At 41.9% G+C, this 17,500-nt stretch overlaps 1 protein-coding gene across 1 annotated transcript in view; it reads left to right on the forward strand.

The window, feature by feature from the left end:
• LOC134448251 (nidogen-1-like) overlaps positions 1 to 17,500 on the forward strand; it is a 115,381-nt gene that overhangs the window by 95,592 nt on the left and 2,289 nt on the right. Inside the window, exons 17-21 of the mRNA XM_063197951.1 lie at positions 2,004 to 2,130; positions 2,405 to 2,576; positions 7,268 to 7,425; positions 7,862 to 7,985; positions 9,108 to 9,220. Of these exons, the coding sequence (XP_063054021.1) occupies positions 2,004 to 2,130; positions 2,405 to 2,576; positions 7,268 to 7,425; positions 7,862 to 7,985; positions 9,108 to 9,220 (694 nt within the window). The remainder of the gene's footprint in view (positions 1 to 2,003; positions 2,131 to 2,404; positions 2,577 to 7,267; positions 7,426 to 7,861; positions 7,986 to 9,107; positions 9,221 to 17,500) is intronic.

Raw genomic sequence — 17,500 nt, forward strand, 5'->3', positions numbered from 1 at the left:
GGTCGCTTTGTGGAATAGCAGCACTTCAGAGAGAACAAGACCCCTCCGCTCCGCGTCGGGGTCTAAAGATTCTCTCTGTCGTGCTGCTATTCCACGGTAGCGACCTTCTCGCCGAACGTTAACCCTTACTTAAAGCTGTTGTTGGAGGAATTAGGGGATGCCTGGCATACCTTGGCATCGGCAACGACACGCCACTGCGTCCCCTCCCACATTATATTCCAAACACAAAACATTTTTGGTCCCTTAATGTTTCTAAATGTTGCCATCGATCATAGGCATGTATGTGTAATTGTATACATATATACAGTAGGTTTTATGCAAGTGTTCCCTTCTTTCAGCGACCCCCCTGCAGTAATTCTGTGACCCCTCTGACCCCCAGTTTGGGAACCACTGATGCACTGTAGGGAGTCCTACAGCAGATGATTGTCTTTGACTTCTAATCATCCCAGTCCCAAGTTGGCCTGTTACTGTATGCTGCATATAATGGGAATGTCTGGTCTGTAGAGTAATGAACCACATCAAAATTGCCACAAATTGGTTTATGGCATAAGAGTCTGTGTATGTCAGGGCGCATCCACTAATGTCCCGAACCACATCAATCTGACCCCAAATCAGTTTCTGCCATACAGTAAGAGTTGCACCGGCTGGGGACAGGGGTGCATCCACTAACAAAGATGCTCTACTCTACTGTAAACGAGCAACCAGACATTAGTCATGTCTATATAGCTGGAAGTGCAGTTTGAAGAAATGAAATTTTGTGTTATTTACAATATTATCATTGTAATTTTCTATGTATTTCTATGAAAAAGAAAGGGGTGATACTGTGGTTTGATTACAGTGGACAGTGGCTGCTGAAAGAGCTGTCTTCTGAGTCTTGTGAGAGAGCTACTGTATCTTTGATAGAGAGGGAAAAGCAGGTGTGTGTGTGTGTGTGTGTGTGTGTGTGTGTGTGTGTGTGTGTGTGTGTGTGTGTGTGTGTGTGTGTGTGTGTGTGTGTGTGTGTGTGTGTGTGTGTGTGTGTGTGTGTGTGTGTGTGTGTGTATCAGGGCTTGACACTGGCACATGCAACCAGCCAAATGCTGGTAAAACTGGGCTGTGGCTAGTAATATGTTCAGTGTCACTAGCCAATTTGGCTGGCAGCTTATGACATACGCCTCATAGTAGCCTGTATTCTGTTTGCCCCTTTTGTATCATTTTTTTGTATTTGAGTTCAAGAAAAAGCTCAGTAAGTCAGTTTCTATTTGCTTGATATATACTTCCATGTAGAAAGCCGTACACTCATCTTGCTTTAACACCTTATCTTCTGAGGTTAGTTGCAGATCATGATAAAGAAAAAAAACAATATAACAATATACAATCTGTGGCTGGTGGAATACCTAAATGGCTAGTGACTCAGGAAAACCACTAGCCACAGTGGCCGGTGGGTGAAAAGGTAATGTCAAGTCCTGGTGTGTATGTGAGTGTGTGTGTGTGTGTGTGCGTGTGTGTGTGCGCGTGTGTGTGTGCGCGCACACATGCACAAATGCATGTAGATGCCTTGAATATGGGGTCTGTCATCATTTTGCCATAATTACAGAGGGACATATTTGGAAGCTAATGCTTAGTTTATCCTTCGTGGGGCCCTTTAAAAGAGACCTGTGAGTGGTTTAGATAGGAGCCTTTCTGCCATTACGTAAGAGTGTTTGGGAAACCCCTCGTAAAACATGAAACTTTGAAAACTTTTCCCCCAAACACTGATGACTTTGGAACATTGAAATGGTTCATGTTTGTGAGAGAAGCTGGGAGACCCCGCTTTTGTGATAAATGCAAAATTGGAGTCAAAAATGGGTATTTGCAAAGCCATTATTGTTACAAAAATAAGTCGTGAAAAATAATGTGTAATTTTCCCTTACGTTGTCCTCCATTTTGAAAAGTCCCTTTCGTGTAATGGTCGGATATTTCCTACCTCCTCACATTGACTTTTTCCTAACCATGTCTTCCATTTTGAAATATTTCCTGTGCAGGATAAGGTGGTGATTGCGTTGGCCTATGACTGTGTGGATAAGATCGTGTACTGGTCGGACATCACCCAGCCTGCCATCAGCCGAGTGCCCCTGAAGGGAGGACAGCCCACCACCGTCATCAAAACCGGTGAGATCAGGTTACATTAAAATGTTGCCGTGTTTTCATGTCACTGCAAGTGGTCTGTTCACCTATCGTAATGTTACTTAGCTGAGTTATTTATCAGTTGCACATATTGTTACTTCCTGTATATTCTCTATATCCTTCTTTACTAAAGCGGTACCATTGAAAGACATTGAAAAATGACTAACTTTCATTATCATTCATTATCATCATTGAGTATTCTATTCTATTCTATTCTATTCTATTCTATTCTATTCTATTCTATTCTATTGTCTACCAGACCTGGGTAGTCCAGAGGGCATAGCCATTGACCACCTGTCACGCCTGATGTTCTGGACGGACTCTATGATGGACCGTATCGAGGTGTCCAAGCTCGACGGCAGCCATCGCAGAGTCCTTTTCGACGAGGACCTCGTCAACCCCCGACCCATCGTCGCAGACCCCATCAATGGGTACGAGACTGTATTATGTCTTATGCCGGCATCATAATGTATGAAAATTGTAGAAGAAGCGCAACACTGCTATAATTACGGTCAAGGTTTTAATGTGAAAGCTGACGTTTCGGTCAGTCAGATCTTCATCAGAGATGACCTTCGTCATATGTATGACATAACAGTGTCATACCATTGTCGTAACACGATCATGCATGTGCACATATGCATGTGTAACACAGTCCTGCATTATGTCAATATCATGAATATTTTATGTCTTTGTCAAGTTACGGTAAAGACAGCCCTTTGTGAACTATGTCAACTTTTCATGACCATAATACGTTTCACACTGACATCATTGATCATCTATGACTGTGTCATGACACTGTTTTGACACTATTATGACATTGTTATGTCGTACATATGACACCAGCGTCAAGTAAAGTGTAACCCTTGTGCCTAAGTATAGTATATCATAACAAGTCATGGCTGCGTTTCCCAAAAACCCTTAAATAGTTCTTAAGCCTAAGTAGTACTTCGGTATGAGGGGCCGCCTTGCCAATATACCATATCAGTAAAAGTTTATGCATACAATCATTTTATAGGTCTACATACAATATTTTTTTCTCGCACATGCAAATAAAATGGTTGCGCCAAGTGCATGTGTGAGGTAAAATAGTGTATGTATAAACTTTTAGTGATGATGTGAGACCTTTCTGATATATTACCTAGGCGGCCTCTCATACTTAAGTACTACTTAGGCTTAAGCACTACTTGGTAACACTTTATAATAAGTACCCCTTTTTAGGCATTACTTAAGGGTTAGTTAAGCCTTATTTTACCATTAGTTAACCCTTAGTGAATCACGAGTTAATCATTATGTAAGCATTATTTCTCATTTCCTAACTATTATCTACTACCGTTAGTAAATGGTTAGTGTGTGCTGATATAACGGTTCGCTAAGCAAAGTTAAGCCTTAAATAAGCCTTATTTTAACAATAGTTAACCCTTAGTAAATAACGAGTTAGTCGTTATGTATGTGTTATTCCTCATTTCTTAACTATTATCTACTACCATTAGTAAATGGTTAGTGTGTGCTGATGTAACGGTTCGCTGAGCAAAGTTAAACCTTAGTTAAGCCTTATTTTTAACATTAATTAACCCTTAGTGAATCACGAGTAAGTCGTTATGTATGTGTTATTTCATCATAAGCAAAGCTTATCAAGTCATTTGTTAACGTTTTGGAAAGCATGGAAAGGTTTTCACTTCAAAAGTTCCCCAGATATGCGCAAGTAGTGAGTTGTAACTTCTTGTTAATGCATAAGCAATGCCTAACAAATCATTTGTTAACGATTTGTAAAGCGTGGAAAGATTTTCACTTTAGATCAGTTCCCCAGATATACTTAAGTAATGAGTTGTAACTCCTTGATAATGCATAAGCAATGCTTAACAAGTCATTTGTTAACGTTTTAGAAAGCATGGAAAGGTTTTCACTTTAAAAGTTCCCCAGATATGCGCAAGTAGTGAGTTGTTACTTCTTGTTAATGCATAAGCAATGCCTAACAAATAATTTGTTAACGTTTTGTAAAGCATGGAAAGGTTTTCACTTTAGATCAGTTCCCCAGATATACTTAAGTAATGAGCTGTAACTCCTTGATAATGCATAAGCAATGCTTAACAAGTCATTTGTTAACGTTTTGGAAAGCATGGAAAGGTTTTCACTTTAAAAGTTCCCCAGATATGCGCAAGTAGTGAGTTGTAACTTCTTGTTAATGCATAAGCAATGCCTAACAAATCATTTGTTAACGTTTTGTAAAGCATGGAAATGTTTTCACTTTAGATCAGTTCCCCAGATATACTTAAGTAATGAGTTGTAACTCCTTGATAATGCATAAGCAATGCTTAACAAGTCATTTGTTAACGTTTTGGAAAGCATGGAAAGGTTTTCACTTCAAAAGTTCCCCAGATATGCGCAAGTAGTGAGTTGTAACTTCTTGATAATGCATAAGAAATGCCTAACAAATCATTTGTTAACGTTTTGTAAAGCATGGAAAGGTTTTCACTTTAGATCAGTTCTACAGATATACTTAAGTAATGAGTTGTAACTCCTTGATAATGCGTAAGCAATGCTTAACAAGTCATTTGTTAACGTTTTGGAAAGCATGGAAAGGTTTTCAATTTAAAAGTTCCCCAGATATGCGCAAGTAGTGAGATGTAACTTCTTGTTAATGCATAAGGAATGCCTAACAAATCATTTGTTAACGTTTTGTAAACCATGGAAAGGTTTTCACTTTAGATCAGTTCCCCAGATATACTTAAGTAATGAGTTGTAACTCCTTGATAATGCATAAGCAATGCTTATCGAGTCATTTGTTAATGTTTTGGAAAGCATGGAAAGGTTTTCACTTCAGAGAAGTTACCCAGATATAGGCCTACTTAAGTAGGCCTAATGGGTTTTAAATCCTTGATAAAAGCATAAGCAATGTTTATGAAGTCATTTGTTAATGTTTTGGATAGCATGGAAAGATTTTCACTGAAAAAGTTCCCCAGATATGCGTTAGTAATGCGTTGAAACTTCTCGATAATGCATAAGCAATGCTTATCAAGTCATTTGTTAACGTTTTGGAAAGCATGGAAATGTGTTCACTTTATATCAGTTCCCCAGATATACTTAAGTAATGAGTTGTAACTCCTTGATAATGCATAAGCAACGTTTATCAAGTCATTTGTTAATGTTTTGGAAAGCATGGAAAGATTTTCACAGAAAAAGTTCCCCAGATATGAGTTATTAATGCGTTGAAACTTCTTGATAATGCTTACGTAATGCTTATCAAGTCATTTGTTAACGTTTCGGAAAGCATGGAAAGGTTTTCACTTTAGAACAGTTCCCCAGATATACCTAAGTGATGGGTTATAAATCCTTGATAATGCATAAGCAATGCTTACCAAGTCCTTTGTTAATGTTTTGGAAAGCATGGTGAGATTTTCACTTAAAAAGTTCCCCAGATATGCGTTAGTAATGAGTTGTGACTTACTGGTAATGCATAAGCAATGCTTATCAAGTCATTTGTTAACGTTTCGGAAAGCATGGAAAGGTTTTCACTTAAGATCAGTTCCCCAGATATACTTAAGTAATGGGTTATACATCCTTGATAGTGCACAAGCAATGCTTATCAAGTCATTTGTTAATGTTTTGGAAAGTATGGATAGGTTTTCACTTAAAAAGTTCCCCAGATATGCGTTATTATTGCGTTGAAACTTCTTGGTAATGCATAAGCAATGCTTATCAAGTCATTCGTTAATGTGTTGTAAAGCCATAACAGGTTTTCACTTTAGATCAGTTCCCCAGATATACTTAAGTAATGGTTCGTAATTCCTTGATAATGCATAAGCAACGCTTAACAAGTCATTTGTTAATGTCCAGAAACATCTATGAGGGGCAGTCACATGAGCCTCAACTTAGGCCTAGGCCTACTGTTTGCCATGCTACCAGTCATCACACACTAACCATTACAAAAGGGTTAAATAAGACTTCACTGATGCTAAAGCAAGAGTTTACAAACCGTTACCATACATGCCTAATAGTACTTGTTAATGGTTAGGTGGTAGGAGACAACAAAGAGATAATGTTTTTTTCATAAATAAAGGTGGGTTATCAGACATTTTAATGATGGTTTACTAATGCTTATCAGAAGGTTAAATCACCATAGACGAATGATTAATTAACAGTACTTAATAATTTCACAGAAATACATAATGACTGACTCGTGATTCACTAAGGGTTAACTAATGCTTAATTTTGTTTAGCGAGTAGTTACATCAGCACACACAAACCATTTACTAACGGTATTAGTTAATGGTTAAGAAATGAGAAATAACACATACATAACGACTTACTCGTGATTCACTAAGGGTTAATTAATGTTAAAAATAAGGCTTAACTAAGGTTTAACTTTGCATAGCGAACCGTTACATCAGCACACACTAACCATTTACTAATGGTAGTAGATAATAGTTAAGAAATGAGGAATAACACATACATAACGACTAACTCGTTATTTACTAAGGGTTAACTATTGTTAAAATAAGGCTTATTTAAGGCTTAACTTTGCTTAGCGAACCGTTATATCAGCACACACTAACCATTTACTAACGGTAGTAGATAATAGTTAGGAAATGAGAAATAATGCTTACATAATGATTAACTCGTGATTCACTAAGGGTTAACTAATGGTAAAATAAGGCTTAACTAACCCTTAAGTAATGCCTAAAAATGGGTACTTATTATAAAGTGTTACCCACTACTTAATAGTTTTTGGGAAAAGCAGCCCATAGCAGTAGTGCATGCCACAGTACTAGCAGACAGTGTCAATGTTGATGCAAATTGTACCCAAACAATGTGCTCATTCTAATTCACTCCGATCACAACACACATTTTACAACACAATTCACGAATTAAAGAAAAAGCAGGACAGCACTCCAAGTTTTTGTGATTTATTGCCCGTCAATGACTTGGAGTGCTGTCCTGATTTTTCTTTAATTCATATATTCTCGAGGAATGAGCACCCAGTTGTTCACTTTGTTTGAGTTGAGCGCGTTACAGCCCTTAGTTTAATTGACAACACAATTCACAACACATTTTACAACTATCACTATATTGTACATGCGCTGACCCATATGAACTCATCTCTTCTCACTATCTTGTGCCCCAGGCGCCTGTACTGGTCGGACTGGAACCGTGACGGGCCCAAGCTGGAGATGGCCAACATGGATGGTACGGACCGCAGCGTGCTGGTGTCGGAGGACCTGGGCCTGCCCAACGGACTCACCTACGACCCCCAGACCAGGCAGCTCTGCTGGGCCGATGCCGGTGAGAATACAATAAAACACGTTTTTGTTTTTTTCTTAAAAAAAAAAAATGTAACATTGGCGAGAAAAATGGGCAGAACATAAATGACAAAAAATAGTAGGTAATTCATCCTGCTCTATTGGTTGTTTCATCAAAACTATACAATAAATCAAGCCGAAAATTTAGTTCTTTCTCAGTTTCCACGGGAAATACTTTCTTCCATGGATAAATCTATTATTGTTGCTGTAGCCTCTTTGTGCAGATGGGCGTGCTGGCGGCTGACTCAACTACATCATATCAACATTGCAATGACATAACAGATTAGTAACAGTAACAGATTACAGTCATTACAATTTTGGTGACAATAAGGTTATAGCATAGGCTCTGCAAAGGGGCTAAATAAGTTGATATATGGAGGTGTATTACAGGTGTCTATTTCTTCCTCTTCTTCTCCTAGGTACCCGTAAAGTGGAGTGTGTTGACCCATACACCCGGCAGAGGAGGAAGATTGTGGAGGGAATCCAGTACCCCTTCGCTGTAGTCCACTACGGCAGCAACCTCTACTACACTGACTGGAGGAGGTACTGTTGGAAAACTACTCTTCCCATGAGTCTCAGCTTCTCCATAGTATTATTAAATAGTGGTAGCTTTTTGACTTTCAGCTACACCTACACTGACCGGAGGTATTCAATGGGTAACACTTTATTTTAGAGATACATCTATTAGCACTAATACATACAATGTTAATGCCTGCATAAGTAACTTGTAAGGCATGTACTAAACAAACGCTAAGGCCTACTAGGTCCTTACTAAGGTTAAATTGGTAATAAATCCCTTATTGTGCATGAACTGTACGCTTACAAAATAGAAATGTATTTAATTTTATACGAACGATAAAGAATTACCAAAAAATATGTTAGGTATATTTGTCTTATATTATGATTCATCAGCAGTAAATGACACATTTGCAAATCGGTGTATGATCACTGACATGATTAAATGTTTAGGAGTGTCTTATCTGTACGACTCTTTTGGTTGTCATGACTGCAACCTTTTTGTTGTTGTGGTTACCGGTTATCCCCTGAAGAAATTCCATTCCACAATAGTTTGGAATGCGGTTCACATACATTATAGCTGACCCCCGACTAATATTTACCTCAGTCTAGAGCACTGTGTCTACACCGCAGGTCAAAACCAGCCGTAATGCTTTACAGCCCGATAAACAGTGACACACAATTAACCCTTGGGTGTTTATGTCCGCTAGTAACAACGACTGGTGTGTGGTGTGTGGTCTGTAAGTGGAATGTGGGCAATGACGTCAAATGCGCGCAAAAAAACGTAACTCACGCAAAGGGGTAGCTGTGTGTGTGTGTGTGTCTGTGTGTGTGTGTGTATGAGAGAGAGAGAGACAGACAGAGAGCGAGAAACCGTTGTAAATTGTGTATGAGTGCGTGCGTGCATGTGTGTATTTGCGGGTGTGTACCTCTGTGCGTGTGTATATTATATGTAACCCATTAAGCAAAGTTGTGTGTGTGTGTGTGTGTGTGTGTGTGTGTGTGTGTGTGTGTGTGTGTGTGTGTGTGTGTGTGTGTGTGTGTGTGTGTGTGTGTGTGTGTGTGTATGTGTCCTTCAGAGGGGGAATGTTTTAAAATGTGTCACTGACTGTTGAGTTTTGTCGTGTTGTGTTGCTATGGTGTTTCCAGGGAAGCCGTGGTTGCCGTGGACCGCCGGGCAGAGAAGGAAGTGGACGCCTACATGCCCCTGAGGCGCTCTCGAACCTACGGCATCACCCTCACACAACCACAGTGCCTACCAGGTGACACACACACACACAGACACATACGGCATCGCCGTCACACAACCACAGTGCCTACCAGGTGACACACACACACACACACACACACACACACACACACACACACACACACACACACACACACACACACACACACACACACACACACACACACACACACACACACACACACACACACACATACACACAACCACAGTGCCTACCAGGTGAGACACACACACACACACACATACACACATACACACACACACACACACACACACACACACACACACACACACACACACACACACACACACACACACACACACACATGCGGCATCACTGTCACACAACCATAGTGCCTACCAGGTGAGAAACACACACACACACACACACACATACACACACACACACACACATACAATCCCCTACCAGGTGACACACACACACACACACACACACACACACACACACACACACACACACACACACACACACACACACACACACACACACACACACACACACACACACATACGGCATCACCGTCACACAACCACAGTGCCTACCAGGTGAGAAACACACACACACACACACACACACACACACACACACACACACACACACACACACACACACACACACACACACACACACACACACAGTGCCTACCAGGTGAGACACACACACACACACACACACACACACACACACACACACACACACACACACACACACACACACACACACACACACACACACACACACACACACACAACCACAGTGCCTACCAGGTGAGACGGGCACGCGCACACACACACACACACACACACACACACACATATGGCATCACCGTCACACAACCACAGTGCCTACCAGGTGACACACACACACACACACACACACACACACACACACACACACACACACACACACACACACACACACACACACACACACACACACACACCACACACACACACAGTGCCTACCAGGTGACACACACACACACCCACACACACACACACACACACACACACACACACACACACACACACACACACACACACACACACACACACACACACACACACACACACACACAGAATTAGTAACCAGTCTACGTCTATCATCTCAATCAGAGATCTCATGCCATGACTGAATAAAAACGTGTGTTCTTCCTGACAACTGTAACTAATCCAGAAGACCTCAAAGATTTATGTACAGACTGTCCTTTGTTCCATACAGAGTGAACTTAACTCATGAAAAAAGCAACATGATAAAACACATCTGTTGCAATAATGTCAAATGATATTACACACAGTACATATTGAATGTTGCAGTGTGTCTTAAAAGTGGCAGTGCATTTCAACCGTTACAAAAGTCAGCCATTTTTCCTTGTTTGACTCTGTCAACAGGCATTGTTCCCATATACATTCTCATATAGGAATGCTCACACATAATAAAACACACACACTTTTGCAGTGCTCTTGAACAGTGCCGTTGAAAACCATTCGTGGAGTGAACTGAACTCACTTCACTCTGTCAATGGCAGTGTTCCAATATATGCGTAGGCCCTACTGTGAGTTCTCATCTAAGGACATTGGAAGATTCAGCCTAAACAAAGACACAGGCCAGCAAAAACAAGCAGGCAGAATTTTTTTTTTAAGTGGATTGCATTCGTCATTATGATTTGTTTTATGGCTATGTGTACTAAGCAGCAGCCTTTTTTTATACCGTCTATTCCACATTGGGACATTTTATGTACGTATAGACCTAGTGTACTTACACAGTTTAAGTGAAGTGCTTTTAACATCATGATTTGTTTTATGAATACAATAAGTCATGGATATATGGGTGGTCTGTAATTATTGTATGCATTCCCAACTGGAGAAAGAAACAGTGACTGCAAGTTTACACTTCTTTGGGTGGCTATTACCTAACCCCAGTTGCCCTTGGATGACTGTTACTGTTGTTCACTCTAAAGTCAATGACTTTACAGTCATGTTTGGAGGCACTATCAGGACATGCTGTATAATGGCCATTTACTGTAGGTGGCTCAGTGGAGCTCATTTATCATTATTGTTTTGTTTCAACCATGTCTATGGTGTGTGCACACAATAATTATGCTTCTCAAAAAGGAATGATGGCTGTGAGTTCATATGACTCCACAACACTTAACCCCAATTGACCTAGAATAACCGTTACTGTAAATCACCCGAATCAGAGCATTGGCCGAGTGTGCAATAATGCATTGGAAAAAAATAATATGAGAATTAAAAAGAGAAGGTCATTCAGATTAGTCATCTTGACAACACAGCACACCACAGTGAAAAATGTTGCACTCGATGGGTTGCTTTTAGCTCATCATACATGTGAGCAGATGGTGAGTAGCCATGATTCCGTAATAAATCGCCTCTACTTTATTATAACTCATTAAGTTCGATGTATAGGGGTAGAAATGACAACTGTGAAAATAGTAAATCAGTTGACATTTTTGGATTTTTGCCAAAAAAAAACTTTTCCCCTACAACATTATGTTTTGGATTTATGTGTGCATTAACTTAGGAGAGTAATTAGGCTCTCCAAAGTTATGATTTCTTCACACCACTTAACCCCAATTGGCCTAGCATGGCCGACCGTTGCAGTAAATCTCCTTGAAAGAGAGCACCTGGCAGTCTCCAATAATGTAGAGTAGAGCAGTGATTCTTAACCTTTTTTTTCTCAAAGCACCCCGTTACCTGTGCCCAAGACAAGCCGCGCACCCCCAATCCAAACCTCTATATGTGTATAGGCTCTAAAAAATGATTTAAGTGATTAATTACAATGATTTTTGCTTGAGACATTAATCAATACCTTAATGTCTTGACTTGGGGACCAAAACAGGTTTTAATTTCGTTTTGATTTGGCCTAATTATAATGTTCACTTGTCACAACCTCAACCACGTCACGTGAATGAGCATCCCATGTTCATAAAAAAGAGAGATGGCTGACTGGGCCCCTGAAGATATTCAGCAGTTAGCTGCCCCATCTCCCTCTTAGAAACCCCTCCGTAGAATTGCCATAGGTCATAGATATTCCAGCTGTATGTGCTGTTATGCTTGGGTCCAGAGTTTCAGCGGAATTTGGAAGGTTCTGGAGGAATTTGGAATTTGGAACTAAGGCATGTTGCTTCCTATAGAAGCATCCAGGGCTCTAAATTAACTTTTTCCACCACCAGCCAATTTGGCTAGTGGACATTTTTTCTTACCAGCCAAACAGAAGTTCAACTAGCCATTTTTTTTCAATCTCGCCAAAATAAACTATGTGTTAGGCTAGTTATTTTTTTTTAATTATGGTAATTTTGTTCAACAATTACACTATATACACTATATATAGGCCTGCATACTATAGGCCTATTATAGGCTGTATATTTTTTCATTATTTTTTAACTTCTGCTTTATTTTTAACTTTCATTACTTAGGCCTAATCAATTTGATTAGTTTTTGTTCAATTCCTCTGAAAACAGCTGAATCACATCACACAAGCCACTCACATAACAGACCTTTAACATACAGTAACCAAGCACACAGCCAAACTCTCCAAAACCTCACATACGCACACCCCAAGGAAGGAGAAGTGATGAGAGGAAAAGGAGAGGAGAGAGGAGGAGCTCTTCTCTTATCTACCATGCGCAACAAAATGACAAGAAGCCTAGTTTAACTAAAAGTAAATAGTATCACGGGAATCTTCGATTCCTTTGTTACTTCCACAGGTTCGTCGTTGGTTGCTTTTTTGTTATTTGTTTTCTTTCCGATGGCGTGGGCTTTCCAACTTAGTTGCGCCAGGACTCGGAACATTTCAGAAGACAACTGAACTGACAGCTACGGTCACACTACTCTGACAGTCAGCTCTCCTCCTCTGCCCTTGTCGCTATTTCGTTCCACAACCACTCCTTTTTTAACGTCACTATTATTACGGTTACAATTACTACTAGCATTCACCAACACACAGAACTTTGCTCTAACCCCCGCCACATTCTCATCACTCGCACAAAACATAGGCATAATCTGCGTTAGTCATGTTATTGAAACGGTCAGGGCCTCGCTGCTTCAAAAAGGCAGCCTGTTACAGCAAGGTTCAGCCTAGTAATAATAGCAGTAGTGACGTTAAAAAAGGTTGTAGCGAAATCGACGAGAGCATAGGAGGAGAGCTGCCTGTCAGAATAGTGTGAGCGTAGCTGACAGAAGGCTGGTCGTCTGAAATGTTTTCAGTCCTGGCGCAACAGCATGGAGTTGCCGCTTGCTGCACTGGAAAGCGCACGGTGGGAGGCTACGTCGTGACGCTAGTGTCCATGGGTAATGTAGGAAATCTCGCCTTAAGGGCTCTGCATAGTTAACGTGCGCACGTTCGTCATAGCAGCGGTTTACCGTTCATAATTTACTGTACTCGGGCGCTACTGGCCAAATTGGCGGGTAGGTATTTTTTTCTACTAGCCAAAATTAATTTTCACCCGTGTTTGGCGGGTTGGCGTGTGTTAATTTAGAGCCCTGGAAGCATCCTAGCTTCAGAAAAAGTGAAAGTCCAAGCTGGTGTCAAAAAGTGTAAGGTGCGCGCACATCCCAAAGTAACAACTAGCTGCGGGTGCAGAATATCAAAAAACGTACAAGGAGAAAAGGAGAAAAAATATTCGCACACCGCAAAAGCTCCCTTGTCGTGATTTTAATGTGAAAAACGTTATGCACCTAGCTTTAGGAGCTCAATGATCTCTCTGGGCTTCGGACTTTTTCAGAGATATACTACATATATGCCCTTATTGAGGATTGGAAAGTAGAGATTACTGTATGTCAGGAAAAAACGGAGAAGAGGGATAGGGGTAGGCCTGGGAAATGCCAGACCGGACTCGAACCTGGGTCCACATGGGGTTGCAAGGCAAGCCCATTTGTGGGGTCAAGTGCCTGACCCACCCACGGCATTAGGACTTCTACCAAAGATTTTCTTAGTCCCTTCAGAACGTCTCTGCTTCTACTTTCCTTTATGTGCTGGGGTGAATTTCTCGAAACCAAAGTTGCTTCCTACATTAGCTACTTTGTTGTTTTCAATGCATTTTCCCATTGACAACTACCGAAGTTGCTAACAGGCTAACAACTTCTCTTTTGAGAAACTCAGCCCTGGGTTGTCCTCCGGGCTCTGTCTTTTGGATCCTGCTATGTACTGTAGATCTGCTCCTGCTCTCCCCAGCTGGATCTGTGGTGTCATGGGCCACTGAGGACCTGGCTGTGGAAAGGAGCACACTAATGCTAAAATGTTAACACTAACAGGCCCATGTGAACCTGTGGCTGACTGCATATGCATACAGTAACATGCATACACATGCGCATGCACACGCACACGCACACGCACACGCACACGCACACGCACGCACACTCACACACACACACACACACACACACACACACACACACACACACACACACACACACACACACACACACACACACACACACACACACACACACACACACACACAGACGGATGACTTTCACTTTCGCATCGTTGGAAGTCGTTGCGATGTCCGCCTCTCCTTTCCTCATGCAAGACATCTCCAGCTGGTTTCATGGGGTTTCGAGCCTCAGTCTCCACGCTAACTAATTAACACAGCCCCTTGGTGACCCATGACTGGGAGTGCAGATGCAGTATGCAGTACATATGGTCAGACACAGAAGACGGCCGTCTGTGACATCCAGATCCTCTCACGCTCCAAACACACATCACCAAACTACACTCTCATGGGGTAACCAAACTACACTCTCATATGGTGACACACACACACACGCACACACACACACACACACACACACACACACACACACAGGCCCGCCGACAGGGGGGGACAACCGGGCCCTGGAAATTCTGGAATAGGGGGGGCCCATAACTGGGCCCCCAGGACGTTGGGATTGGTTATGATATGTTCACTTCAAAATGTGTTGTCCAGAGGGAATGTCCACCACGGATAGCAGTGCAATGCAGACACACAGAGACACATTCACACACTCTCACATACTCTGTCTCTCACTCACATGCGCGCACGCACGCACGCACGGACACACACACACACACACACACACACACACTCTCCCTCTCTCTTGAGTGCTGTTGGCCTGTATGCAATTAGTTAGCCTTATGGAATGCTCCCAAGACCCCGTCCCCCCCCCCACGCACGCACGCACACACACACACACACACACACACACACACACACACACACATTCGCACGCACACACACACACACACACACACACACACACACACACACACACACACACACACACACACACACACACACACACACACACACACACACACACACACACACACACACACACAACCTATAAGTTCCCACACTCTCTCGGACACCATCTGTGCTCGGGGCTACATTGCTCATGTCTTTCTCCCCCAAAATGTCTGTTCCCCACCCACCCACCCACAACATCCGATCACAGTGATTACTTGCGTCTGGTGATGTGGTGCGATGCTATGACCTAACCAGGCGTCCGTTTCTCGATTCTTGTCGTTGCTATGTGTCTTAAGACTGTCTTAAGACCGTCTTAAGACCGTCTTACCGTTCCCTTGGATTTAGTGGTGAGCGTCGCTGTCAAGAGAGAGTTGAGTCGCTCTTACGAAGGACGTTGCTACCGTCGTTAGCAAAGACGCTTTTGAGATAAGGACCCCTGATTGATATATTTGCATGCAATGACTGATTTGATTCATTTGGATTTGGTTCAGATTTTGCGCTTGATATGTTGGGAAAACGTACGTAATTAGACTGTGGCTGCGAGCCCCTACATACTATAGGTTGATGTATTTGCATCTGCGGAAAGACATTTCTAGCTGATTAGTTTCATTTGGCTTTGCTTCAAATTTGCTTCATTTGTAAGGAAAACATAACCCAGTGATTTTCAAACTGTGGGCCGGGGCCCACTGGTGGGCCCTGAGGGTGCTCCAAGTGGGCCTTGAAATCATTTTCTAAAAATCAAACTAAAATTTGGGTGTATGTTGCTGTTGACTATTTATTTAAATTGTAATTTTTATTGGGTCAGAGGTGTGCCCTGAAAATTTGTAAGAATTTCAAGTGAGCCGCAAGTTGGAAAGGGTTGGGAACCTCTGACATAACCGATTACGTGGCGTGACCCTATGGGATTGCCGTATTTGCATCTATTAACTGATTTGTGTGCTTTGGCCTTGCTTCAAACTTCCTAGTTTGGCTAATTTGTAAGGAAAATGGATGGTCTGGTAGCTATGTACGTGACATAAAAGGTCCAGCTTCCAAATGCTTCATATTGTGCAACTAATTTCATGTTTTTTGTAAGAGGTTTCAGAGTCCCAAAGTAGACTATGGCCCCATGATGAGTAGGTAAGGGCATGGCCGTAACTATCATTGAGGACACAGAGGTCATGCATTTTTCTCAGTAATGTAAAATGTATCTATTGATGAAAACTGACATATGATCAACAATGATAAATTCAGTCTGTATACGCCACCCCCATTTGTCCTTTGACTGAAGTGTTTGAAGCATTCTAAATGTACAGTATATAGTACCGCAATCAGTATTTCACCTCGGCATTTGAAAATGTCTGGTGACTGCCCTGGGTAAGGGGTTTCCCTGGCTTACGTCCAGGGTTTGCCATATGTTAGATAGTAGACTGTACAAATTAGCAACAAATGGCAGTGATTTGAACCAGGTTTAAGCACTGGTGCTGTGTGTGTGTGTGTGTGTGTGTGTGTGTGTGTGTGTGTGTGTGTGTGTGTGTGTGTGTGTGTGTGTGTGTGTGTGTGTGTGTGTGTGTGTGTGTGTGTGTACGTGTGTGTGTGTGTGTGTGGTGTGTGTTTCTGCATGTGTAGTACGTGCATGCGTGTGTGTGTGTGTGTCTGTGTGTGTGTCTGTGTGTGTGTCTGTGTGTGTAGTACGTGCATGCGTGTGTGTGTGTGTGTCTGTGTGTGTGTCTGTGTGTGTGTCTGTGTGTGTGGCGTAGGGGCATTGTTTAATGGATTGTTTCTTTCTTCTCCCCCCTACACAAAGATAGCAGTACTGGAGAGGAATCCGAATGGTGCATGTTTCTGTTATCTGCCCTGTGTGTTGAACAGCTGGAATGTACCGACTGTGTCTGTATATCTCAGTGTGTGTTATAATCATTGCTTACGCAAGAGAAGGGCCAAGGCTGGAGCATTCCCATACCTCCCCAGCTATGTGGCAACATGTAGCATTGCAGAAACACTGGCCATTTCTCAAAACCTAGTGTGCACCCTTCCAATTGTAT

Source organism: Engraulis encrasicolus, chromosome 1 (assembly GCF_034702125.1).
Source record: "Engraulis encrasicolus isolate BLACKSEA-1 chromosome 1, IST_EnEncr_1.0, whole genome shotgun sequence".
In the NCBI taxonomy this organism is placed as follows: Eukaryota; Metazoa; Chordata; class Actinopteri; order Clupeiformes; family Engraulidae; genus Engraulis; species Engraulis encrasicolus.